Source organism: Dipodomys merriami, unplaced genomic scaffold (genome assembly GCF_024711535.1).
Source record: "Dipodomys merriami isolate MVZ:Mamm:240054 unplaced genomic scaffold, mDipMer1.0.p SCAF_1, whole genome shotgun sequence".
In the NCBI taxonomy this organism is placed as follows: Eukaryota; Metazoa; Chordata; class Mammalia; order Rodentia; family Heteromyidae; genus Dipodomys; species Dipodomys merriami.
The window spans coordinates 139,003,757-139,030,411 of NW_027202270.1; the positions used below are offsets into that span (position 1 = coordinate 139,003,757).

Below are 26,655 nucleotides of genomic sequence, written 5' to 3' on the forward strand. Positions count from 1 at the left end.
TTAGATAATTTGGATTTAAAACTATCTTCTTGGGGCTATACCCAGTGTACAGACAAGTGGTAGAATGTATGCTTGTGGGCTCAATCCCCAACTCCAGAAAAAGAAACAGCCTATCTTTCTTTTAGGGGTACTGAGATTTGAACTAAGAACCTCATGTTTACTAGGCAGGTGCTATACTGCTGAGCCACACTTCCTCTGAAAAGGTTATTTTGAGGTAGGGTCTCATTTCTTACCAGGGCACATGCCTAGACCCAGAGTTGCCTATTGCAGTCTTCCTGTCATAGATGGGGTGACATGTGTAAGCCACCATGCCTAGCTTCTTCTAGAGGGATGTAATCTCATAAATTTTTTCCCCCAGACTGGCCTATAACTATGATCAATCCTCCTGATCTCAGCTTCCCATACAACTGGGATGACAGGTGAGCACCACTGTATTCAACTATTGGTTGAAAAGTAGGGGGTGGGAGAATTCAGTAAGGATGACCTTGAATCATAATATTCATCTCAGTCTCCCAAGTAGCTAGGATTATAGGTATAAGCCCCAGAGGCCAGACAAAATTATCTTCTTAAACTAAGAATTTCACTGGGAAAAAAAACCCAGTAATTTATGACTGAACTGCAAAGTAAGGAACATGGATAAACAACAAAACTGTATGTGGCTTGCAGAATTAAATGTATTGTTTTTACATCTTCAGATGCTTTTTTAGTATAGTTCTTCTTGGTAAAAAAAAAAAAGTTCTAAATATATGCTGGCATATACTTAGTGTGCAAAGTGTGCACACTGCCATCTCTGATCCCACCTCCATTACAAGACTCAGCCTAGACACAACAGACATCCACGCACATTTTCTGATGCATCACAACTACCATTAGATGTTCAGCAATAAGCTATAAGAACTGCAATGACCCACATCTATAATCACTTCGAAAAGGTCAAGGACATGCATTTAGACTCTGTTACTAGGTGTAAAACTTTGGGCAAATAGCTACATTGTCTCAATTTTATCTATAAGATAAAAACAATACTATCTCATAGTAATATTTATGAAGATTTGATGAGATATAACTGGAAGTTTAACAGTACTAGCACATAAATGCTCCATTACTAGTTACTATCAAGGCTAGAAAAAATATGAGACATGGGGCTGGGAAGGTGGCTCAGTGGTAGAGCGCTTGCCTTGCATGCATGAGGCCCTGGGTTCAATTCCTCAGCACCACATAAGCAAAAAAGAAAAAAGCCGGAAGTGGCGCTGTGGCCCAAGTGGTAGAGCACTAGTCTTGAGCTGAAGAGCTGAGGGACAGCGCCCAGGCCCAGAGTTCAGGCCCCATGACTGGACCAAAAAAAAGAAAGAAAAAATATGAGACACAAAAAATCAAACTCAGGATATTCTGGTCTCATTAGTACCATACTGCAATAAGTGGATTTAAGCAGTCACCAACTGACCATATGGAATTATCCAGTTAAGCAGGGCACCAGCCACTCACACTTGTAATCCTAACTCCTCTGGAGGAGGCTGAGATCTGAGGATCACAGTTCAAAGCTGGTCTGGTTTAAAGAAAGTCCATGAGACTTTTATGTCCAATTAACCACTAAAAGGCTGGAAGTGGAACAAGAACCAGAAGTGTAGCTGTGGCTCAAGTGATAGAGAGCCTTGAGCAAAAACGCTCAGGGACAGTAACTCGGCTGAGTCCAAGCACCAGGACTGGCCCACATGCATCCATGTATGTACACAAACACACACACACAGAGATTGTACCATATATATATATTTACTATTTATTTACTATCATTATTTTACTATATATGTTCATCTTAGAGGTTTATATAAACACAGACAATTCATGTTAGCCATCTGCCTTCTTTAATATACTAAACTAATTCCTGTGATTTCACAATTCCTCACAAATCCCTATTTCATGTAAAATATTCTAGAAAGAGGCACATGATTATAAATGTCCTATTAACCCTGGAAGCCAAAATATGGGAAGCTAAAGTGAAATTTGCAGGTCCAGAACCAGTCAATCTAACCTTTTATACCTATGTATGAACTCTGCCATACTTTGGATTTATATAATCTACATGCTTAAATATCTAGGTTCATAAAAAACATATAGGAAAAAAAATCTCAGAAATGTCCACTACCAGAAAGTTTATCATTGCTTCTATAGCCTCTTCCTAAAGCAGTAGTAATTCTCACTACCAGGAAGATTTTGCTTAATATCAAATATGTGAATGTGTACTATTCACAAAGCATTGAGATAGGTTGTGGATATAGTAATTTACTCTATTTTCCTCCAGATTAATAAGACACAAATATCTAGAAGTAAAATCTATGATTAAAACCATTCAAATATAGAGTTTGATAGAAGAACAGAGGAAAGAGCTGAAATGCTCTGATGGCTAAGGAAGACACTATGGATGAAGAAATTTTAGAAATAAACTGATTTTTAAAAAAATCCCAGGAAGTGGCGCTGTGGCTCAAGTGGTAGAGCACTAGCCTTAAGCTGAAGAGCTGAGGGACAGTGCCCAGGCTCAGAGTTCAGGCCCCACGACCGGACCAAAAAAAAAACCAAAATCCCAAAATCGGGAAAAGGAAAGACTTCAGACCATAACTTAAGCAGCCTTCCTGGTAAATCTAGACCGCGGAGAAAAAACAGCATGTTCCAGAGATGACAAGTATACCAGTGGTTGAAATAGTCCTTTTCTGAGACCTAAATCATAGAAAGTGTCAAAAGCAAAACCAAAAAAGATGAAGGAAATCACAGAGACAGAAAAATAAAGTTGACAATTTTTGTAAAAATCTTGTGATGGTTTATACAATAGGGCAGGTAGGGTATAGTACAGGATACTAGCAGGAAAGACCAGTTGGGAGTGATCTGGCTTGAGGTAATAAAATCTGAATTGTTTCAAGCAATTTTCAGTCTTAAATAACTCAGAACCCACATATACAACTTTAATGCCTTTATGAAGACCTTTAACAACAAGCCCAGGTAAAACCAAGTCAGAATAACATTTTTTAAAACTTTAAATTATGTCCCGTAGTAATGACATATCTTCTTGTTTATTATGAAATGTAACTCCTCTTCAAAATACCCATCCTTATTCTTCCTGATTACCTTCCATTCTAGTCAGAACATTCACCTTTGCTTTATTACTGTTACTCTTTATCTGTAATTTAACCATATACTCCTACCTAATCATTAACTCCAGACTCATGACTTCTTTTCAATTCAGACAGTCAATAAATCTACACAACTTTCTCTTTCTTCCTTGACCTCAGCTTCCAGTCTGCTCATACAAACTCTATATAGCCAGCTCTGTATATTCAATCTCTTCCAGTTTAGCTTCAAGTTTAAACTATATCCAAAGGCAACTTCTCACCCCAGTCAGCCTCTACTCCAAGAACCTCAAAATTGTGTGTACTCAATAACAGCAGCTACCATTTAATTGGCACATTTCTCTCAAAGGTAGAAAATGTCAAGTGTGCTACATAATTATTTCAGTCTTCAAGATAATCTTACAAGACATTGCCACTTGAGAGGTAAAGAAAACTGAGATTTTGAGAACACCCACCTGAAGCAGGAAGACAAGAAACTCACATTCAATTGTCTTTAAATGGTCAGTCCTCCATCTCTTTAGGTTCTATATCCACAGTGTCAACCAAACTTACATTGGAAATAGCACAATTATTTACACATTATTTCAATTATCATTTTATTCGAAGGACTTCAGGATTACCATCTCTGTCTTTGAGTTTTCAGTATGGCTATATTGATTAAATCTTCTTAGAAAATGTTACTCATATCCTTCATTAAGGACATCAGCCATTTGAGGTATTAAGATTAACTCCATTCCTCATTCTGAACACTGGTTGGTGAAATAAAAAGGTTTGGCTCTTTTAACTTCTGAAGCTTTGGAAGAGAGAAAATGAATTTAATATCTCACACACTTTCTGAATGTCTTAGAAGGGATTCTTAAATTGGAAAAAATGTATTTACTCACAAGTGCTCATTTTAACTCTAGAATTCTAGGTATGAGAAATGTTCATGAGCCTTTATAATTCCCAGGAGCAAGAAGGCCCATATAAATGAAGAAAATCCACTTATGTATCTTTATTTCGACATCATGGCCTCTCCTAGCATGTCATTTAGGTTCTCTATAGCAAGACATGCAACCTTTGGTATTCATAAAGAATTGGTTCAAAGACTCCCCACAGGTACCAAAACTTATAGATCCTGAAGTCCCTCAAATAAAATGACAATGGAAACACTACCTACATAAACAATTACTTCCAGTACAAACTTGGTTGACTACACAGACGCAGAACCCACAGAGAAGACTGAGTACATCTATCTGTACAATGAAGACCACATCTATTTTAGAAGGTTGTAGTAACAAAACAATTGGTGAAAATGTACAGTTTTTATGCTTTACTTTCTTCTGTATCCAGAAGTTTTCCAGGCTCATATGATTTTCAGATATTTGCCACAATAACTAACAATACCAACTCAGATCCTAAATATGAATATTACATAAACTTGGGTCAATAATAAGTACATTAAGGATTATGAAAACAAGCTCCCTCCCAAAGATTTTTAAGGAATTTATCTCTATTACAAACATTGTATCAACAGGCCAATCTATTGATATTTGTGTGTGTGCCAATATCAGGACCTGGGTGCTGCGGTACACCATCATTTCAGCCACAGCTCCATTTTTTTTTGGATTTGGTTTGCTTTGTCTGGCTTTGAATCATGATTCCCAAACCTCAGCCTACTGATTAGCTAGGATTATACATGTGAGCCAACTACTTTTTTTTTTGTTGTTGTTTGCTGTGGGGCTTGAACCCAGGGCCTGGGTTCTGTCCTTGAACCTCTTTTGTGCACAAGGCTAGCACTCTACTATTTGAGCCACAGTACCACTTCTGGTTTTTGAGTGGTTAATTGGGGCCTTTTCTGCCCAGGCTAGCCTGGACCTGAGATCCTCAGATCTCAGCTTCCTGAGTAGCTAGGATTATAGACATTAGCCACCGGTGCCTGGCAAGTCTACTTTGGTTTAAAGAAAAGTTTATAGAACTCACCTCCCCCCCCACAAATCCTTTACTTTCCCTAGCTTCTCCTACTACCTCAGCAAAAGGAAAACTAAGTAAAACAATTAGACAGTAAAACATGCAAATGACAAAATCATGCAAGACTATATCCTGAAGATTCATAATGATGTATAAAATTGTTTCTTTTATAGTATATTAGGTATTAGATAATATTAGGTATTAAAGTTGAGGGAGAAAGAAAACATAATCAGCCTATAAATTTTGATACAGGATAAAGCTTCTTTCATGCAAGTATGGCTAATAATCAGAAATCAGAAATTTTATGTATAATGGCTAATAATAGCAAAATAATAAAACAAATGGACTTTAAAATATTTTTGTTATCTTAGAAGATAGGAAATACTGTGAAGGTGCAAAAGACAGCTTTTACTTAGCTGCTTCACATACATCACTGTCTCCTTGCCTCTCCCAAGGTCCATATACTTCAGTCAGACTTGTTTTGCCCTGCTTTATCTTCTTGCGTAACTCTTACAAAACCCTGCTTCAGCTGACTTTCTTATAAGGCTGTGTCCTTCTGATTTAATTAAAGATGGAAAGTATTTAAGAATACCAATCAGTCATATGCCCAGGCAATAGATAATCATTTGAAACAAACATCAAAATATCACTGTACATTATCTTTACATCAGCTCTTACAAGTATTTAGTAGCTGCTCAACAGTATTTACCATCTGACAAAATGATGCTACTAAAAAATGAGGGAAAAAAGTGAAGTATTAGGAAACATTTTTCAAACAAAAATTTAACAGGACAAAATCATCAAGACCCAGCTTGAATTGACAGAAAAAATATCCTAATGTATACTTATAACACCCTTCACTTCTAACTACTACAGGTCATGTGCTTGTTCAAACCTGTAGTGTCAACCAACTTTGTCTCCTTTGGAATCTCTATCCTGCTTTCTCTAAGAAGTTTTTGCAGACTTGCCAGTCTGAACAGAAAAAAAGAGAAATCAATGAAGACTTCTCAAAGAACAAGTACCAATTTAATTTTTTATAAATGATGCCAGTGGCTCATGCTCACAATCCTAGCTATTCAGGAGGCTGAGATCTAGGATCACGATTTGAAGCCAGCCCCAGAAAGAAGTCCATAAAACTCATCTCCAACTAACCACCAAAATGTTGGAAGTGGAGCTGTGGCTCAAGTGGTAGAGCAACAGTCTTGAGCAAAAAAGCTCAAGCATGGCAAGCAAGTCCTGAATTCAAGCCCCAGGACTGCTGCGTATGTGTGTGTATGTACACGAACACAAACACACACACACACACAAACAAAAAGAAAATTCAGCTTTAGAATCTGAAACATCTAAGTGCTTGGCACATACCAGGCATTTATTTGTTAAATGTATGCGTATCCACACAAGCATGATTAAAAAAACATTAATAATTGGATAGTGCATGTGATAACATAATCTACCCCTCAGGTTTTAGTGTTTTGGAAGTTGAGACTTAAAGGTTAAAGGATTTGTCCATGGACACATATTTTGGAGCACATCCATGACAAAAAAATTCTTGTCTCCTAGTTCAGTGTTCATTTCAACAGGTTATATACTTCAGCCCTCTATACTAACATATAAAATGATCCAATCCCTGTTTTTTTTTTTAAACAAAAAGATACAAACAAGGTACAAAGCAATTTGATGTCTCAAACATGTAACATCAAATGTTACATCTTAATAATAACACCATTCCCTTATGTTATTACTGCACTAATGTAAAAATATTATCAAGTAAAAATGACTTATGCAACTTCCACATGCAGTTCATTGTAATTCCAATAGTGTGTTATTGCTGCAAACTCCAGACTAAAAGTAACCATGCTACATGGTTTAATGTTAATTAGATATATACACACAGTACACAAAGGAACAGACCTTGAGCTTCAGGTGTAGCTCTGTGGTAGTTTGCCTAGCATGAGGCCCTGGATCCATTGCTGGATCCCCAGCAATGGAAAACAAACAAAACCCTACATAACTATAGCATTGAAAAGAAAATGTTACTTTGTGCTTCAAATGTATTGGCAAAGGCAACATTAGGCCAATAAAGGTAACATTGAAGATAAGAAAATAGGGATGAGATGGTCATCGTTTTCAGTGTCGATTCATCTGTAAAATAAGGAATTCCAGAAATACAACCTTTGAAAAAGGTTCGATAAGTAGGCAGATAAGAGTAAGAGTGGGGGGGGGGGGAAGTGTTCTAGTCAAGGGGAGTTTGGAGACTAAGCTCTACTGGAATCCTACAAGTTCTGACACTGCTAAGGCCCAGCAGCTTACCGTTTAAATCAAATCTATGACGATACATCCAAAACGTGGCTGTGTTTAAAAACCCCAACACGCAAGTTTCCCCCAGGCACCAGAAAATTAATTTCTCGATTCAAAAACATAAAAATCACTTCTTTTTTTTTCACCAACAATACCTGGCTCCTATTCTCTACTGAACACTTTTTTTTTTTAAACAAAATTACATTTGGCTCATTAATCCAATTAGCAAGAAACTTGGGGTGGGGAGTGGCACCTCGGTTCCTGGGACCCAGGGCACGGTGTGCATTTGTAAAAACCACGCGGTGCTTCAGAAAATCCAAGGGTGATGAAATGTTCACCACGTTATCTAAACACTGCGGGGGGGGGGGTCCTCCAGGGTCAGTTGTCCCCGAAGAGAAAGCTCCCGGTTTACTTACACATACATCTCCAGGCACAACCCAACCACACCTCAACCAAACTCTCTCCTAAAGAACTTGAGCCCCGATTTACCAGGCGACCAGGAATGGGAAACCAGCACCATTTCCTTCAATGGATCGAAGCCTTAATAATGAATGAACCGGAGGCCACCCCCCCTCCCCAACCCCCCCCCTCCCCCCAACGAGCGCCGAAGGCGCCTCACGCTCGGCCCTGCCCCCCTGGAAAAAGATCGGGAGCAGCAATCCTCCAAAATGGGGGTGTTTCCAGACTAAGTCCGGTTCAAAGGAAGCGTCCCCCCTTCTTTCTCCCAGCCTCCCTTCCCCGAGGCTGGAGCGGGCGGGGTGGGGTGGGGGGGTCAGCCTGGGCGGCGCCGGCCGCCGCGACGCCCCCTCCTCGGTTCGGGGGGGGGGCGGGGGGGAAAGTTCCGCGGCGGCGGCCGGGCCCAGCCGGCCCCGAGGCCCGCGCCCGCGTCGCCGGCCACCGGCCCAGCGGGGCCCCCCCACACCCCCAGCCCCGACCCTCCGGGCCGTCCGCGATCGCCGAGGGTCGCGCCCCCTCCCCGCGCCGCCGCCACTCACACTCCGCCCCCGCCCCCGCCGAGCGTTAACCCCTCGCCGCCCGCCGCCCGGCTCCGGGGAGGAGGCCGGGCCAGGGGGTGGAGTTGTCGCGTCTCCTCCCGGGAGCGCCCGGGCAGACGCCCGGCTTGTTTACAGGCCCCAGGCCTGCCCGCCGCCGCCACCGCGCAGGCCCGCGCCGCCCGCCCGCCCGCCCGTCCCCGTCCGTCCGCGGCCCGAGCGCCGCGCTTACCCGGAGCAGCCGCGGGCGGGCAGGTCCCTGGTCGGCCGAGGCGGCGGCGGCGACAGCGGCCGGGGAGGGGGCGAAAAGGGGGTCACCGCGGTGACGGCGGGCCGGGGCTGGGGCGGCGGAGGGGTGGAGCCGGGTTGCGTCCGGGCCCCCGGCTCTCAGCGCCCTCGCGGCTCAGATCATCCGGGCGTTGGAGCGGGAGGCAGAGAGAGGGTCCCGGAGGAGGAGGAGGAAGAGCCGAGGCCTCATCGCTTTCGTGCCCCCACCTGCCTGGCGTCCCCCCCACCCCCCTCCCCGACTACCCGTTCGGGAGCTGCAGCCGCCGGAGCACCCCCAGCTGCGGACCCGGCGGGGCGCGGAGACCACGGCTCTCTCCAGCTCCTGCGCGCGCTCCCGTCCCCTAGCTCCGCCGCCGCCGCCGCCGCCTCTAGCGCGCCCCCGCGCAGGCGCGCTCACGATGGCACCGCGCCGCCCCTCCCCCACCCCCGGCCCGCCCCGCCCCGCCCCGCCCCGCCCCGCCCCGCCCGCCCGCTCCGCCGCCGCTACAGCTGCGGCGCGGCGAAGCAGCTGGAGAGACCCGGATGTCGTAGGGCAGGAACTGCGGCGAGCACCGGCCGGCGGGGGAGGGGCGGCCGCCGATGACGTCACTGCCCTACCCAGTTTCTTTCTCCGCCGCCGCCGCCGCTGCTTCCCGGGCCAGCGCCCCAAGCTAAGTCCAAAGGGAGCGTCCGGATCCCCGGATCCGAGCCAGGACCGAGGTCGGACAGATGTGTGACTGTCGGACTCCCGTGGATTGAAAGCTTCTCCGAACCCGGCCGTTGACCGAGCCTGGGCTGGCCATTACTCCTCGGGCGTCCGCGCCTGGGCGCCGGGGCTCTTCACCTGCCTGCAAGTGCACCCCTACTCCGGGCGGGGACGCCGCCCCGGCCGCCTGGAGGACCGGCTCGGCCACGGCCTGGCCGCTGCCCTGGGGTCGCGCGATCGGCCCCAGGGCCCCACACCTCGAGGCTGACCTCCCCGCTCCGTGGCCCCAGCAGGCCCACGCGAGCTACACGGCCACCCACCGCGCCCCGACCCGCGGGGTGACACGCAGCGGGACACCCGCCCACACGCGAGCGCAGCTGATCCACGCACGGGGCACGAGCTCTGAGTTTCTGGCAGGTTTCCCCTCGGTAGCTTGTGGGATTCCACAGTTATTTGTTTGCACTTGTTAGACAGTCACGTGACCCGGGCACAGGGAACCTCCAACGACCTCCAAAAGGTTAATAGAACCAAGGTTCGCCACCCCCCCACCCCCGATCTAGAGGATAATCAGAAACGTAACAGCTGCCTCTATTCAGAGCGAGAGACGAGCTAAAGTTAAATGGAAACTGCACGTGCAGGCGGCCAAGATCCAGTTTAGCTAGCTAGACCACAGAAAACCCGACCCACGCTGCTTGCAGACGCCGGGGATAGAATGACAAACCCTAGGCAGCCAATGAATCAGAGCTGGAAAGCAGTACATCACCAGCACGGGCTGCCATTGGCTGGGACGCCTTCACTCTTCTCTGTCCAGAGCCTTAACCCTTACACCACACATCACAGTTTCCCCCACATACAGAGAAAACCCATATATTTTGTCGTTCACCAGTAAAACGAAAGGACGACTAAAAATATTAGCTGAGTTCTGGCCAGTCAAGAGGTAAATTGGGTTGAGGCCTTTCCATGTTCTCTCGGGATTACTATAACAATTTTCACTCTGTTAACATTGCATCTCCTAGAGCTACTTTATTGCGCCATAACTTAGATCAAAAGCCGTCTACTTTTTCTTTTTGTCATTCAGCAAACATTTAACTGCTTTTAAAGTTGTAAAAAACAAATCTCCATTTTTCCCCCCAAAATAACTTTCTAGGGAAGATTCTATTCTTTTTACTTTTGGATCCTACCAATAGGATTAAATAAAACCACCAGTCATTGGAAAACCAATTCTTCAAGGAACCCCAAAGTTACTCTAGCAACTGTCTTGTGGGTTAGAATTTCTTAAAGCAAGATGAAAACAAAAATACAGGATAAACGTGAGATTCACTATGCGGTGATACCAGTATCATTTGGGGACATATTTCCCAATTTTCTCCACAAAATTTGCCAAAAACAAAATTAGATGAAAGATCTTTGAATCTCCATCTTATAGGAATCCTTCATACTTCAGACACGATTAGCATCCTAGTGGACTCATTAACATTCTGCGATACAAAAACCAATGAGGCAACTAGCATTGAGATGCTCCTAAACAGTTTTTTCTTATTCAGAAGATAGATTCTGAGTCACCAGTGGCAGTATCATGAAATAGAGACTTGTAAGGTTTTGTCAGTGTTTTAGCTTCCTCATATCAGGATTTCCTATTTTCCATATCTGTCTTATTGTAGTTAGAACATGGCTTAATAGGAACAGATTAGTTAGAAAATATGGACATAAAGAGACTTTGAAGGAGTCTGAGCAGTTTGTACCACAAGCTTCCAATCAAGCTGCACCCTCAACTGCTATTTGTTATTTGTGTCTTGCAGGGATAATTTGATACAAACCACAAAATCTATGAGCTACAAAATTAACATTTAAAAATTTGAAGTAAAGGGCTAGGAAGGTGGCTCAGGGGTAGAGTGCTTGCCTTGCATGCCTGAGGCCCTGGGTTCGATTCTTCAGCACCACATAAGCAAAAAGAAAAAAGCCAGAAGTGGCACTGTGGCTCAAGTGGTAGAGTGCTAGCCTTGAGCTGAAGAGCTGAGGGACAGCGCTCAGGCCCAGAGTTCAGGCCCCACGACTGGACCCCCCCCCCAAAAAAAATTGGAATCAAGATATCTTAAATTTGAATAAATATGGTTATGATATTTTTCTTATTAAAACATACAAATAGAAGGGGACTAAATATTGTAGAAGAGGGGAAAAGAATATAGGGGAAAAGATTACTTTTTTCTTTTTCTTTTTTAAGCTATATGATTTTGTTTGAGCCTCCAGCTAATACTGGGGATGTTCCACAGTAAATTTTTATGAACCACTAGTAGTAATATTTTGGCCATGATTGCAGTATATGATTTCTATAGGTCTATAATAAGACTATCCTACCCTGCTTTGGAAATTTGCCAGTACTGCTGCTTGACTCAGGGCCACTTGGACCACAGATTTGGTTGTTTTTTGGGTTTTTTTTTTTTTGTGGTACTTAATTGGACTCTCATGGACTTCTCTGCCTGTGTTGGCTTTGAACCCTGATTCTCAGAACTCCGTCTCTTGAGTAGCTAGGATTACAGGTATGGAGCCACCAGCACCTAGTAAAATCTTTTTATATTTCAAGTAAGACAGAGGAAGAGATTAGTAACAGATTGACTTTTTTGTTGTTGTTAGTTAGTTATGTGGTTTGAACTCTGGGCCTGGGCACTATTCCCTGAGCTTTTTTGCCCAAGATTAGCCCTCTACCACTTTGAGCCACCATGCCACTTCTGGTTTTCTGGTGGTTAATTGGAGATAAGAACTCATTGACTTTCCTGCCTGGGCTGGCTTTGAACTTCGAACCTCAGATCTCAGTCTCCTGAGTAGCTAGTATTATAGGCGCGAGCCACCAGCCCCTGGTCAGATTGACTTTTAAATCCCGTGTCTCCTGTATATTAATGGCTTAAGAATTGAGAGACGTGTGTTGAGGACAGGTCCTGCAGTTTGGAGTCTAAGGTGTAGTTCACTTAGTCTCTCTCCCTCTCTCCCGTTTCTCCACAATACTGGTTTCTCCTCCATTTTCCCAAATTACTATTGTGAATACACCCAGGAGAATTACCCCTAAGATGGCCTTACCTGGGCATCTAAAAATACATGTCAGGAATGTCAGTGACCACTCTGTGGAATCCCTGGCAATCCCTCCTCCCTGAGCCATCCCGCATTCTACACCCAGGTCAGTCACTACCTACCATTTACAAAGTTAAGCAGAACACGGGTCCAGTGCTTTCTTCCTCTGACTCCTCCTCTACCAGGATTATACTTTCTCTCCCTCAGCCACTTCATACTCCCACTTCTCTTTTTTCTTCTATTCTCTCTTCTCCCTCTCTTCTGCTTCCTTTTTATCTCTTTGGCTTTTCTTTTCTTCATTCTTCTCGTTCATATCCTCGTTAGCTTAGTCCAAACATGCTGTAGCTGCTACCCATTTTCTCTGAACATGAGAACAAATTAATCTCCCTAAACTAATTCTGTCCAGGGGAGGGGATGTACCCCTTTCCCTCCCCCTCACTGAATCATGTTATGAAAAATGTAGATGTTTTCACACTATTACAGAATGCAAAAGGAGTGCAGAATCCTGTCCTGTGTGACATCACAGAGGCTGCCTGTATAGGATGGGCTGACCTCATGAAACCATGCTGTCTCTTTCGGGCCCCTGAGAGAAAAATGTAGGAGATACTGAGCAGCTTAGGCCAGTCCAGCCATAGTCTTTCGGATGGGCTTTCACTTCAACAGAACTGCATGTGACGATTGCCATCTAACATTGTCAGCTAAATTCATCTGTTCAAATAGATTATTATGCCAGGCACAGTGCTGGATGCCGAGGGCAGGCTCCCCAGGGACTGACCTTATCACAAGGACCAAAGAAGTGAACAGATAAATGGGAAATCACAGATTGTGATTAGCCCTTTGAAGGCAATAAATAGGAAAGAGAAGGAAAATGATAGAGGCGTTCCGAGAAGACCTCTTTAAGAAGGTAGCATTTGAACTGAAGAATGAGAAAGAGCCAATCCTAATTGGTGAGCAGAGACAAGAAAGGCAGCGAGGTAGGAGGATTTCTGCTAAGCAATGGGCCTGACATAAAAAGAGCGCTACAAGAACTGTGTAGAGGCCAGAGAGCAGTTCAGCAAACTTGAGGCAAATATTCCATAGTCACTGGGGTTTAGGTAGTATTTCAACTGGGATCTTTGGGGTATTTAATTAGCAAGTAGGAAACCATCTCTAGCAGAGGAAACTATACCAAATAACCTCCAAAGCAAAGCAACTTTCAAAAATAAAATTTTAACAATCTTTAGCTATTGAAAGTGATAAGCATTCCAATCCCAGGGAGAGGCCCAACTAAACAATCCAAAAACAGAACAAAATAGTACATGATAAATCTCACAAGAATTTTTTTCCCCTGTATAGGGGACCTATTCTTGTCTCCAGAACTGGGACTTGGATCCAGGACCTGGTACACACTGGACAAGAGCGTACCACCAAGCTACATTCCCAGCCCTATTGGTAACTACTTCATTAAAGGTTAGCACACTATTCAGTAGCTGGTGGCTCACACTTGTAATCCTAGCTACTCAAGAGGCTGAGATCTGAAGATCCCGGTTAAATGCCTGTCCAGGAAGACAAATCTGTGAGATTCTAATCTCCAGTTAACTAGCAATAGTCAGAAATGAGTGTGGATCAAATGGTAGAGTGTCAACCTTGCGTGAAAATGCCAAGCAAGAGTGCAAAGTCCTAAATTCAAGCCCCAGTATTGGCATGTATGTACATGTGCACACACACACACACACACACACACACACACACATACACACACACACACACACACAAAGACTAGCAGACTAGTTGAGCCTTGAGAACAATCTCGTTGTAGTTTACTGTCTTTTCTGGGCATTATGGAAGATCTCACCCTAAAGCACAGCATTGAAGGGGCAACACATTTTTTTCACATCCTTAAGAATAGTGGCCTGATGAAATAAAGTGATGAAATAAATGGCCAGCATAATAAAGCCCTTTATCAGTATCTAGTGCTACAGTTTGCAAACTATCCCACAGCAGACCAACCAGTTTCAACCTCTTAAAAATTCTTGTGGGTAGGCAGGCCCAAGACTGTTGTGCTCAATCATCCTTTACAGAAAACTGAGCACTAGAGAAGCAGTATCTAACCATCATCATAGATCACAACTAGCATTTACACGCCAGTATATAGGCAGTGGCAAGAAGAAGGAAGGGGAGGAAGAGCATTGGACTTAGGTAGTGGAGTGGGAAACTAGCTTGTGTGCTCAGGGAAGCAGATCATTCAATTTTCAGAAAATTTTCCAGCTGTTTGCTAAATACAGCCAGTATTTAAAACTATGCACTGGGATCATACCTCCAGTGATAGAGCATCTGGCTAGCCAACTCAGGCCTTGAATTCAATCCCTGAGCAAAAAATTGCCATGTGCTAGTGGCTCATGCTGTGAATTTAACTACCCAGGAAGTTAAGATTCAGAAGATCATGATTTGACCTTGATTTGATCATGACTGGATTGCAAAAAGCAGGCCTCGTGGCATGGCCCAAGTGAAAAGAATGTCAGCTGAGCGAGCTCAAGGGGAGCTCCACTACTTCACTAACTGTCCCCTCCCCCCAGCAAAAAAATCGGTCCAGATGTGGTGGCTCATATCTGTATAGCTATTTATTATAGTTCAAGGCTAACCTGGGCAAAAAGTAAGAGACTCCATCTCAATGAATGAGAGCACACTACTATATAGGAGGTTTAGGCAGCAGGATCTTCTTGGTCTAGGCTGAATCAAGGCAAAAATATAAGCCCTTACCTAAAAACAAATTGACAAAAACTCTAAAAATTGCTGGAGCCATGAGTCAAGTGGCATAGATCTTATGCTAGGTCCTAAGTTCAGACCCTAATACTAAAACAAAACAAAATAAAACTTATATTAGCTTCTCAATAAGTACATTGTAAATAAAGTTAACACAATAAAGACTCTCTACTTTGCAATTGTCTTAATACATATATTATGTCTGCACCTAGATGGTGGAAATTGTAATGTGTGATTGCATATCTCTAATGATACACTCAATGATCTCACTTTCACAGCTTGAAATTGACTATAAAGGAAGCATTTGCACCATAGAAATTAGCAAAAGCCACAGATCAGGACTTGATTCATTGCTTTGCTGAGTGTCTATGTTTAAGAAAGTGGAGAGAAAATGCGGCATACAGATTAACCTTAAAAGACTTTCACATGATGGGCTGGGAAGGTGGCTCAGTGGTAGAGCGCTTGCCTTGCATGCATGAAGCCCTGGGTTCGATTCCTCAGCACCACATAAGCAGAAAAAAAAGCCAGAAGTGACGCTGTGGTTCAAGTGGTAGAATGCTAGCTTTGAGCTGAAGAGCTGAGGGACAGCGCCCAGGCCCAGAGTTCAGGCCCCACGACCAGATCCAAAAACAAAAAGACTTTCACATGAGCAGCACAAAAGCATCTAGTTCAGCAATGAAATCAATCATATCATTGACAAACAAGCCTTGACTTACATATTTGTTGTTTTGCTTTTACTGTCAGTGAACATGTTAACTGATAGACATTTCAGAACTACATTTGGAAAGCTATTTGTTAAATATTTGCCAGGACACTGCTGTGTCTATATCCTTTGTGCCAGATGGGCTCTACTTCAACTTCTTCCACCAAAAAAATACATTTTCTCAAGATGTATTGTGAGAATCAGAATGAATCATTACTCTGGAAAATATGACTGACACCATTGGTTGTGCCTACCACTACCTATTTCTTCCTCTGCCTTGCCAGATCTTCTCCTGACTAGTGCTTGTTTACAAAAGCATGTTCTTACCCTTTCCTTTGTAGTTTTAGAGTACAAACACCTGTTTCTTAATGATGAGGCATAGTTTGAGTTTGTTAGATCATTTGTCAATGTGTGTACTTACACAAACTGAGATAGTTTAGGTCAATCCACCAACATGGCCTTCTGATGCAATCCAGAAATGGGGTGAATATGAGATATTGGGAGGCGCTGCCTACTTAGAGTAACAGGCATACTGTTTTATAGTAAATTTGTTTTATAAGTGGCATGCAGTCTAAAATAAAGGTAAAAAGAACATAAATGGTAATATTATTTCTCATTATTCTCAATTGCTATGTACTATACATAACTGTATGTGTTATACTTTTATATGATAGCCAGCCTCACCACAATAAGACTAATGAAGGGCTCTAGGATTGTATCATCTGTGACATCAATGTGTGTGTAGCAGTAACTTCTCATCTTTCTTATAGTCTTATAGGACTACCATTGGATATACAGTCTATCATTAATTGAAATGGTATGGTGTGAAGAGTAACCATTTACCAATGTACACCAGTAATGTACACTCTAATGTACACCAGTATGTCTCAAATGGGTCATAGATATGACAAAGTGTAGATGACATTAGAGTGCAACTGAAATACTGAAGTCCTGTGATGGTCTCATCTAGCCACAAACAGCCTCATCCAGGTATCTCTCCTGTCATGAAAACACAAGTTTTCTATTTGTATCATGATATGAAAAAACAGGAAACTCTGCCTTAAGACATGGATATGTGACCCAATGCTGGACAGTGGGATTTGAGGAGAGTCTGGCAGATGGCTCAAAAACAAGTGGTCTTCCTTAATAAAAGAGTCATATAAGAACAAAAATGCCTTCTCTAGTCATGTGCTGCTATGTCTCAGTGTGAGCCTGGAATTTCAACCATATCATTGATAAACTTCTGATGTGTGTGTGTGTGTGTGTGTGTGTGTGTGTGTGTGTGTGTGTGTGTGTGTGTATGCCAATACTGGGGTTTGAACTCAGATCTTGTGCATTCACCTTTTACTTTTTGCTCAAGGCTGGCACTCTACCACTTGAGCCACAGTACCACTTGTGTTTTTAGTTTTTTTGTTTGTTTTTGTCAGTCATGGGGCTTGAACTCTGGGCCCTCAGCTCTTCAGCTCAAGGCAAGCACTCTACCACTTGAGCCATAGCACTACTTCCTGTTTTTTGTTTTTTGCTGCTTAGTTGTAGCTAAAAGTCTTACCAACTTTCCTGCCTCATCCAGCTTTGAGCAATAATCCTCAGATCTCAGCCTCCTCACTGGTTAAGATAACCATAACACATACATAAGCCACCAGTGGTTTTTTTTTTTCCTTTATCTTCAATGAACAGGTTGACCAACAGACATTTCATCAGAGCCATGTTTGGATAGCTGCTTGTTAAACTTTTGCCAGCATCCCCACGTGTTGCAGAATCATCTGGTGTTCTTCAGAGTAGATCTAGAATGAATTCATGGGAAATTCAAGGGAAAAAAGACTTTGACCTAGAATGTACCAAGCAGTATACTAGGTCACTTATGGCTGCTATCTTTGTTAATGCTCATAACAACATTGCTCAGGAGTTATTATTGTACTTTTTCCATTTTACAAAGGAGGAAAAGAACTCTTTTGTACATTTAGGATAATCAGATTCCTAAATCGCTGCTTTCCCTGTTGAAGAAGATGGCCAGACCTTTGGAAGATGATTTGCTCTCTACTTGAAATTTTTTCCAATTCACCATCCCACCAAAAATCCAAGCACAGTAACTAGAAAGAACAGTCCCAAAAATGCTGTTATTACTAGGAATGTCTTATGAAGAAGCCAGAAGAGTACATCACACAGGAAAAATTTCAATGCTGTCTAAAATCATGATCGCTGTTTTTTTTTCCAGGTTTATTCTTTTTCTATTTTCATTGTTATTGTAAAGGTGATATACAGAGGGGTTACGGTTACATGTCAGGTAGTGAGCACATTTCTTTTTGGCCCCTTCCCTCGCTCTCTCCCATAGGATTACTTTTTCTCCAATTTTGCTTTCAGCTGTCTCTTCCATGCTCTTGCCCTTTTCACACAAAGATTTTTCTCCTCCCTTCCCACATATGCATGGAGAGCCGCAAGCCTCTTGTAACTGGCTTCACGCTTAACATGGAGTTGTTTGTAGAAAAGCTGGAGGTAATGGGATGACAGGTTAGCATCAGAAACTCAAAACTCAATGGCTTGGAGTGTAGCTAAGTGGCAGAGCATTTGTCAAGCATACACGAAGCCCCCTGGGTTTCATTTTCAACACACACACACACACACACACACACACACACACACACACACACACACACACACACACACACACACACAAATGGGGCTGGGAAGGTGGCTCAGGGGTAGAGTGCTTGCCTTGCATACATGGGGCTCTGAGTTCAATTCCTCAGCACCACATAAAGCAGAAAAAGATGGAAGTGGTGCTGTGTCTCAAGTGGTAGAGCACTTGCCTTGATCTGGGGAGCTGAGAGACAGCGCCGAGGCCCAGAGTTCAGGCCCCAGGAATGACAACAACAACAACAACAACAACAGAAAAAGAAAAAGAAAAACAAAAAAAACCCCACCCAACTCTGAAAACTTGAATATCTCTGTGAAGGCTCAAACTCCTTACATAAATGTCATATCAGGCCAGGTACAACGCAATTCAGAGAGAAATATGGAGAGGTAGAGTGTATTTGTTCCATCTGAAGACATGTAGGACAATAGTGATTTTAAAATGCTGTAAACATATTGAGGTTCATGAGGACATCCCTTGACTACTGCAACAGATTTTACTTGTTCAAAGGCCATCCCGGGTCTATCCGGTTGTGGACAAGTTAATTGGTAATAAGAGTCTCTCCGATTTGTTTCCTTGGCTGACTTGGTTTCTTCATCTTAAAGAATCTGCAAAATGCAGATGAGATTCTGTACATCATCCCAGGCACGGTAGTATGTGGATTCAAGAGAAAATGTGCCTATGATTTTTAAGCATGTAAGTTGATATTTTAATAACTTATAATATATAAGTAAACATTGTCCAGGCTTAGTTATATACAGGCTTAGTTGTAAGTTCCTGTAAGTTGGCAGGTATTGGGCAGCAATCATTCTAAGATGTGTGATTTCTAGTCCTTCAGCTCAGGGAGGAGTCATAGGAACATCTGTATACCCCACCAGGGATCCAAGGTCCTATGATAGAGTTCTGCCTCCCTCATCATTGCTGAACCATTGTGTGCCAAATGTGGTCATTTGGTTTCAATTCTAAACTCTAGATTATTCTCATAGTGTTTCACAAACAAGTCTTTTGCAAAGTCCCATTTCTTTTTCTTTGACAGCATTGGGTCTTGACCTCAGGACCTAGAACTCTCATTTAGTCTTTTTTTTTTTTTTTTTCCCTCAAGGCTGTCACTTTACTACGTGAACCACACCCCTACTTCTGGCATTTTGCTGGTTCAAGATTTGTTGGATTTATCTGCCTGGACAGACTTTGAACCACAGTCTTTATATCTCAGCCTTCTGAGTAGCTAGGATTACAAGCATGAGCCACTGGCACCCAGCTATTTCTGTATTTTAAATGCTTTAGTATCTGTAATTTTAAATCATAGAACTTGAGCCACTATGAATTTTACTCAACCAACAGGGATTGAGCCCCTGGGTTATACCAGATGTAGCTTTAGATACTGGAGATACTGTGGTGAAGAGAGATGTTTTCAGGCTTACAGAAAGCAAACAAGTGCACTGCAGAGAGAGGTATTGCTGTAAAGGAAGCAGAGCAAAGTATATCATGGGCAGGCAGGGCATGAAGGGACAAAGGACAGGTTACTTTACATGACTTGGTCAGAGTAAGCCTATTAGAGGAGGTGGACAGGCCCAAATGACTGAGGGAAGCAGTCATTGGAAGGGTTGGGGATGGTGTTCCAGGAAAGATCAAAACTTCATGGTAGAAATGAGCATGTCATGTCCAGGAACAGAAGGAGTTCTGGGTTGTCTGGCATGCTGAGGAAGAAAAAAATGGGAGATGTATAGAATTTTTTGTATTATTTTTGTATTATTTCATTTTAAATGTGATGGAAAACCACTGGAGATTTTTATTGGGGGATGATGTGATTAGATGTGTGTTTTGTTCTTGTTGCAATATAGGGAAGAGATTTCAGGGAAGCAAAAATGGAAGCAGAAAAAAAATCCTTTCATGCCAATTGTATTTGTCATTAAAGAGAAAATGAAATTAGCTTCCAGCTTGAAAGGATGCCTTATTTATTGGTGGTAGGAATTTGGCCTTTTGATAATTCTTTTTTTAAAAAAACAACAACTGGGATTCATGGTTTCATTTTCAGGAAGAATATTTTTGCCAATGACTCATCAAGTAACCTTTCTCTGTAAATTTAGTAAAATGTAGCAAGGAATACCTGGTGAAAAGACCAGGCTAAATATAGACAAGACAGCATCTTTCTTAAGTAGTTCAATTTTAGGGGAATAGTTACTTCCCTATGAAATATTGCCCGACAGCCTCATTACTTTCTCATTTTTTTAAATAAGTTTTTTTTTTTATTGTGAAAATACAGAGGGGTTACAGGAACATACATGAGCAAGGTAATGAGTACATTTCTTCTCAAGCATTGTTGCCTCTCATTTTTCATTTACTATTTTTTTCAACAAATAGATAAATGAAGGCTGAAGATGATATTTTGCCACTTCTTTTATTTAAAAACATTTTTTTTGTGAGGTTGGGACTTGAATTCAGGGCCTCCTACTTTTTAGGCAAGCATGCTACTAGCTGATTCATACCCTTAGCCCTTTTTGCTTTACTAACTTTTCCAATAGAATCTTTTGCTTTTTCACCTGGGCTATCCTTGAATTAAATTTATTTTATCTTTGCTTCATGATTAGGTGGGACCATGGAAGGGCACTATCTCAACCAGCCCTTTGTCAATTAATTTATCCCTTGCACTATCCAATGAGGATTATAGTTATGATGTTCTTAGGCAAGACAAATATAAAATCATGACATCCTTCACAGAGACAAACGTTGGTAACTCAGAAACAAGTTAGTGATATAGGTTAAAAGAAATTAAGAAAGGATTTAATGGAACCTCAATAAGACCAAAGAAAATTCAATTTCTTCCATTATCTTTGCAAGTACTACATGCATTTTATATGCTTTCTCTTTGTACTGGTTTTCTTCATTTAACGTAATGGTTTCTATTGAAATCTTTCATGGAAACGTAGAATAAGCTTTTGGAAAAGGACTATACCTGATTTTATGTTTAACGTTATAATTAATACATTATAGTCACTCAAGAAATAGTTCATAATAAAAATTAGTACGGTTATGATTGTACAGCAGTGGAATTTGTAGCTTACAATGATGAGTCAATACAATTTCCACCCACGGTGTCAATTCAGCCTATACATTAAGTGGTGGAAATCATAAAAGCCCTGGAAGAATAATTCATCATCCAGAAATGGGGAACATCTAGCCCACAGGCCATAGAAAGCCTGAGTTGTTATTTGGTACATGACAGAACAGATATGTATGCTTTTCATATGCTTTGTCTTGGCTGACCATTGTTGTCTGCCTGTATCAATAATTTTGCATGGCCTGTAAGTGCAGTTATAAATATCCAAATGGCCCTTGGCAAGAAAATAGTTTCTCACCTCTAAATCACCGAATAAGGGCCTACTACATGTCAAATAACATTAACTATTAAAGGAGGCATAAAGAATATTTCACAAGCTTCCTATTTATCAGACTTATAGATGTCAGAGGAATGTGATTACCAATTTCCACGAGAAATAATTTCTAGTTTAAATTATACCTTGTGAAAATTCCCAAGCTCTTGGAAGGAATATTTAATGAAATATATGCATCTGAACTTTAAAAGAGCCATATGTGTGTCTCTTGTGAAGACAGCAAGAGTACTGACCTTTGTCCAAGTAGGCAAGACACACAAAACTCTTTTGTTTTGCCAATCACAACAAAAGCATGGAAAGGTTAAAGGGAGCAATGTGGGTACTTGAAACATGCGATGCCAAAAGAAAACTCTTGGCTTGATATAAAATGCCAGTGATGTGTATGGCCTGGTGAGTCATGTGTATCATAACTGGTTTGTATATTATTAACATTGACTCCAGGGCAGACAGACTATTTAGACTCTCGTCACTAACATCATTATCACATGCCAGTTCTGCCAGAACTCAAAAGCAAAAACTGAATACAGTAACACATAGACAGCATGTAAAATTTCTGCTGACCTATACTTCAGTTCCCAGAAGTCCAGAAATGGAGCTGTGCCTCCATGTGGTAGAGCACTAGCCCTGAGCAAAAGAGCTCAGGGACAACACCCAGACCCAGAATTCAAGCCCCGTAACCAACAAAAATAAATAATAATAACAAATAAAAGTATATTCCTAATGTTTTAAAGACATCAGTCAATAAAGAATCTCTGACTTAGGAAGTCAGGTTTTACTTTTTTGTGTGTAGATCCAGCGCTGGCTTCAAACCATGATCCTCAGATCTCAGCCTCCTGAGTAGCTAGGATGATAGGAGTGAGCCACCAGTACCCAGCTTACATTTGTTTTCAATCTTAGATCTTAGATCACTGCATGTGAGATGGGAAATTCACCTCCACTTATGTGAAATAAAACTATTGAATCAAAAAACAAAGGAGGAGGAAACAATGCTGGACAAGAAATGTATTCATTACCTTGCTCACGTAACTGTACCCCCGCTGTACAGTATTTTCACAATAAAAAAAACTTATTAAAAAACTGTTGAATCAATATGTCTTTGTGATCCCTACCAGCCTCAACAATCTATGCTAAAAAGGAAAAAAATTCCAAATGAAAAAATACACATCTATTTTCCCTGTATTTGGAACAAAAGGAATCCATATTTCTTTGAAAGAATCAGTCCTTCTCTCTCAATTTAATTCCTTCTTCTGCTTCCAGAATCTGGTGCAGGGCTGGGCATACAACCTAAATGGACTAATTAGAGTGAATCCCAGAGAGCATTTGGAAGTCATAGAGAAAAGTCATCTGCTCCCCTTCTATATTGACAGTGAGGAGCTTCTGGGGGCAGAACCCAAGTTATAGAGTGTTCAGTTACTCAAGGCAACAAATTCTCTGTGTTGTTCGGTTTTTTTTTTTTCATGTTAGGTTTTGCTCAGATATCACGACCTTTGACAGATAGGTCAATTGGAATTAGGAAGGAATCTGCAGCAGGTTCCCAGAATCTTTAGCTCTCAGATTGGAAGTGATGTGTAAGGAGCTAGATATCAGGAGGGGAAAAATAATAATATGAGACCTAATTGTCAAGGATTTTGGAAAGACTGTAGATTTGATGGGTACATCAGACTGTGCTTCTCCAAAAGGCCCCTCATATTTCTAGCTTCACCTCTCCTTGTCCATACCTTACTGACCTCTTACCATGAAGTGCAATCAATCTTTTCTGTTATTGATTTTTGACAAAGTTTTTGGAATTGACTCAACAGACAGAATATGATTGAAGCTATGATGTATTACTTTCAAGGCTAGGTCATAAAAAGGTATTACAGGAGCCAGGAGTTGGTAGTTCACAACTGTAATCATAGCTATTCAGAAGGCTGAGATCTGAGGATCATAGTTCAAAGCCAGCAGTAGTATGAAACTCCATGAGACTCTTATCTCCAGTTAACCACCAAAAAGCCAGAAGTAAAGCTGTGGCTCCAGTGGTAGAGCACTGGCCTTGAGCAAAAACAAGTCAGGGACAGTGTCCAAGCCCTGAGTTCAAGCCCCAGAACTGGCCAAAAAAAAGAAAAAAAAAAGAAGAAGAAAAAAGAAAAAAAGAAAAAAATTGTCTTAACATCTTAAAATCAATCTACTACACCATATGAAAAGATTAGAGAGCTCAAATCATTATAATTTTAAAAGACACACACATACATACAAAGCCTTTGACAAAATTCTACATCCTTTTATTAGGCAAAAACAACAAAGTAAGCATATAAGGGAATTTTCTATACCTGATAAATAAAGAGCATCTAGAAAAGTCCCATACCTGACATCGTATTTAATGATAAAAGACTGAGCTCTGTCTGGCAAGATAGCACATTCTTATAATCTCAGCACTAGGGAGGTTAAGGTAAAGCCTTAGACTCAAATGAAGCCTGAAAACATAGTGGGAACCTGTTTCAAACACAATAAAACAAAACAAAATAACCCCTAAGCAAAACAAAAAACAACGCGCAGAGCAAAACCCCAACCTTAAATTCCCTTTAGATTCACAAGAAGACAAGAATATCCAATATTGGCCACCACTAAAGTTTTTAAGCTGGGCAAGAAGAAGAAATAAAGATCTAAACTGCAAAGAAGTAAAATAGATGGAATTCTGCTACACACAGAAAATCCCAAAGTATTTGAAAGAAAACTGCTAGAACTCATAAATGGATTCATGAATGTTGTAGGGTACAAGATCAACTCACAAAAACAAGCTGTGTTTCTATACACCGGCAATGAATAATGCAGAAAGTGAATTAAAATTCCAATTTACAATTTACAGTAACAACTTGGCTTCCTTTTAAGAGAGTCTTTATTTCTTTTTTTTAAATTTAATTTTATTTTTTTGTCGGTCATGGGGCTTGAACTCTAGGCCTGGGCACTGTCCCTCAGCTCTTCAGCTGAAGGCAAGCGCTCTATCACTTGAGCTACAGCGCCACTTCCGGTTTTCTAGTGGTTATTGGAGGTGGGAGTCACACGGTCTTTCCTGCCCTGGCTGGTTTTGAAACACGATCCCCAGATCTCAGCCTCCTGAGTAGCTAGGATTACAGGCGTGAGCCACTGGTGCCCGGCTAGTCTTTATTTCTTGATGAGAAGTACCTGTCTCATGTCTGAGAGGCTGAAGGAGCCAAGTCCTCTCAGTTCACATAGATTGGGTGATTTAAGTACATACTTCCAGGTTCCTGGGTCCAGAGCCATTAATAAATATTTACAGTGGGCTAAGCATAGTGTGTGTACCTGTAATCTCAGCTACTCAGGAGGTGGAGATAGGAAGACTGACATTAGAGGCAAGCCTACAAAAACTTAAGACCCTATATGAAAAACCAACTAAAGGAAAATGGGCTAGGAATGTGGGTCACATGGTATGTGATTGCCTAGCAAGTTCAAGCAGTTTATGCCTCCATTTTCTACTTACACGTTTCCATTTCCTGACAACTTGCTTCACAGGCATTTAAAAAATTAATTGGGAATCCATGTTAATAAGATCTTGTGATTGCTTAAGGATTCAAATGTTTTTTTTTTTCTTTCTTGCGATTGTTTCCAACATATTTACAAGATGATTTCTTTGTTGCTTTTATGTACCTCCCCCAGGGTATAAGCCCTGCTTTCACTGTATTTGATGTTGATATAATTTGTGGAGGGGAAGGGGAAAAACAAACTGTTTAAATAGGGATACAGGTGGACTCATTGCAACAATGAAATGTACAAGTTGTTATGTCGAAAAATGAACTTTACAACTTTGTGGGGTGGGGTATGGGAGGAGGTGGGGGCTGGAGGGGGTGGAGGGGGATGGAGAGGGGAAGGGATGGGAAGGGGAAACAAAGGAGGAGGCAACAATGCTTGATAAGAAATGTACTCACTATCTTGCCCATGTAATTGTAACCCCTCTGTATGGTGTTTTCACAATAATAATAATAATAATAATAATAATAATAATAATAATAATAATAAAAGATCTTGTGAGGTTTGTGATTTAAAAGTACTATTTCAAAACACAAAATACTGCTCTTGCAGTAGTGTCCTTGGTGCTTTCTCTCTCTCTCTCTCTCTCTCTCTCTCTCTCTCTGCCACATTAAAGTTGTAGCCACTTTAAAATGGAGTGAAGTGGAGGGAAAGCCACATTTGCAATCTAATACATGTCTAAGTCCATTTTGGCTGTTATAATAAAACATCATAGTCAGATAGTTTGTAAACAACAGAAACTTACTTCTCACACATCTGGAGGCTGGCAAGGCCAAGATCAAGGCACCAGCAGAATTATAGTTTGGTGAGGGGCCATTTTGCTAGTTCACAGAATGGAACCTCTCGCTGTGTCCCAATAGAAGGATACTAATCCCATTCACTAGGCCTCTGTTTTCATGATCCAATTGTCCTCCACAGGTCGTACCTCTAATGAGGGTTAAGATATCAGCATACAAAATTTGAGGGAGACATAAATAATCATTCTGTTGAATGGCCTTGATCAAAGTTATTATCTTTGCATAGAGAAAATGGGCCCAAGAAATTGTACAAGTGGGTCTGGCATCAGAGTATATGACTTCTGCAGCTATTTGGGGCCAGGCTCAGAAGGATCTTGTGCTTGATTCAGTGCCATGGCCTTAGAATTCTCCCTCCTCCTCCTCCTCCTCCTCCTCCTCCTCCTCCTCCTCCTCCTCCTCCTCCTCCTCCTCCTCCTCCTCCTCCTCCTCCTCCTCCTCCTCCTCCTCTCCTCCTCCTCTCCTCCTCTTC

General features: G+C 41.8%; 1 protein-coding gene across 3 annotated transcripts in view; it reads right to left on the reverse strand.

Annotated features, from left to right (window-relative positions):
• Ppm1a (protein phosphatase, Mg2+/Mn2+ dependent 1A) overlaps positions 1-12,867 on the reverse strand; it is a 47,095-nt gene extending 34,228 nt beyond the window's left edge. Inside the window, exon 1 of one of the 3 annotated variants that reach the window (XM_070032358.1) lies at positions 12,518-12,867. In XM_070032358.1, coding sequence (XP_069888459.1) covers positions 12,518-12,695 — 178 coding nt within the window. In that variant the 5' untranslated portion in view covers positions 12,696-12,867. Of the gene's footprint in view, positions 1-8,591; positions 8,950-12,517 lie in introns of those variants that run through there. The other 2 variants (XM_070032368.1, XM_070032378.1) reach the window with 2 other exon arrangements.
• Between the last annotated feature and the right edge of the window lie 13,788 nt (positions 12,868-26,655).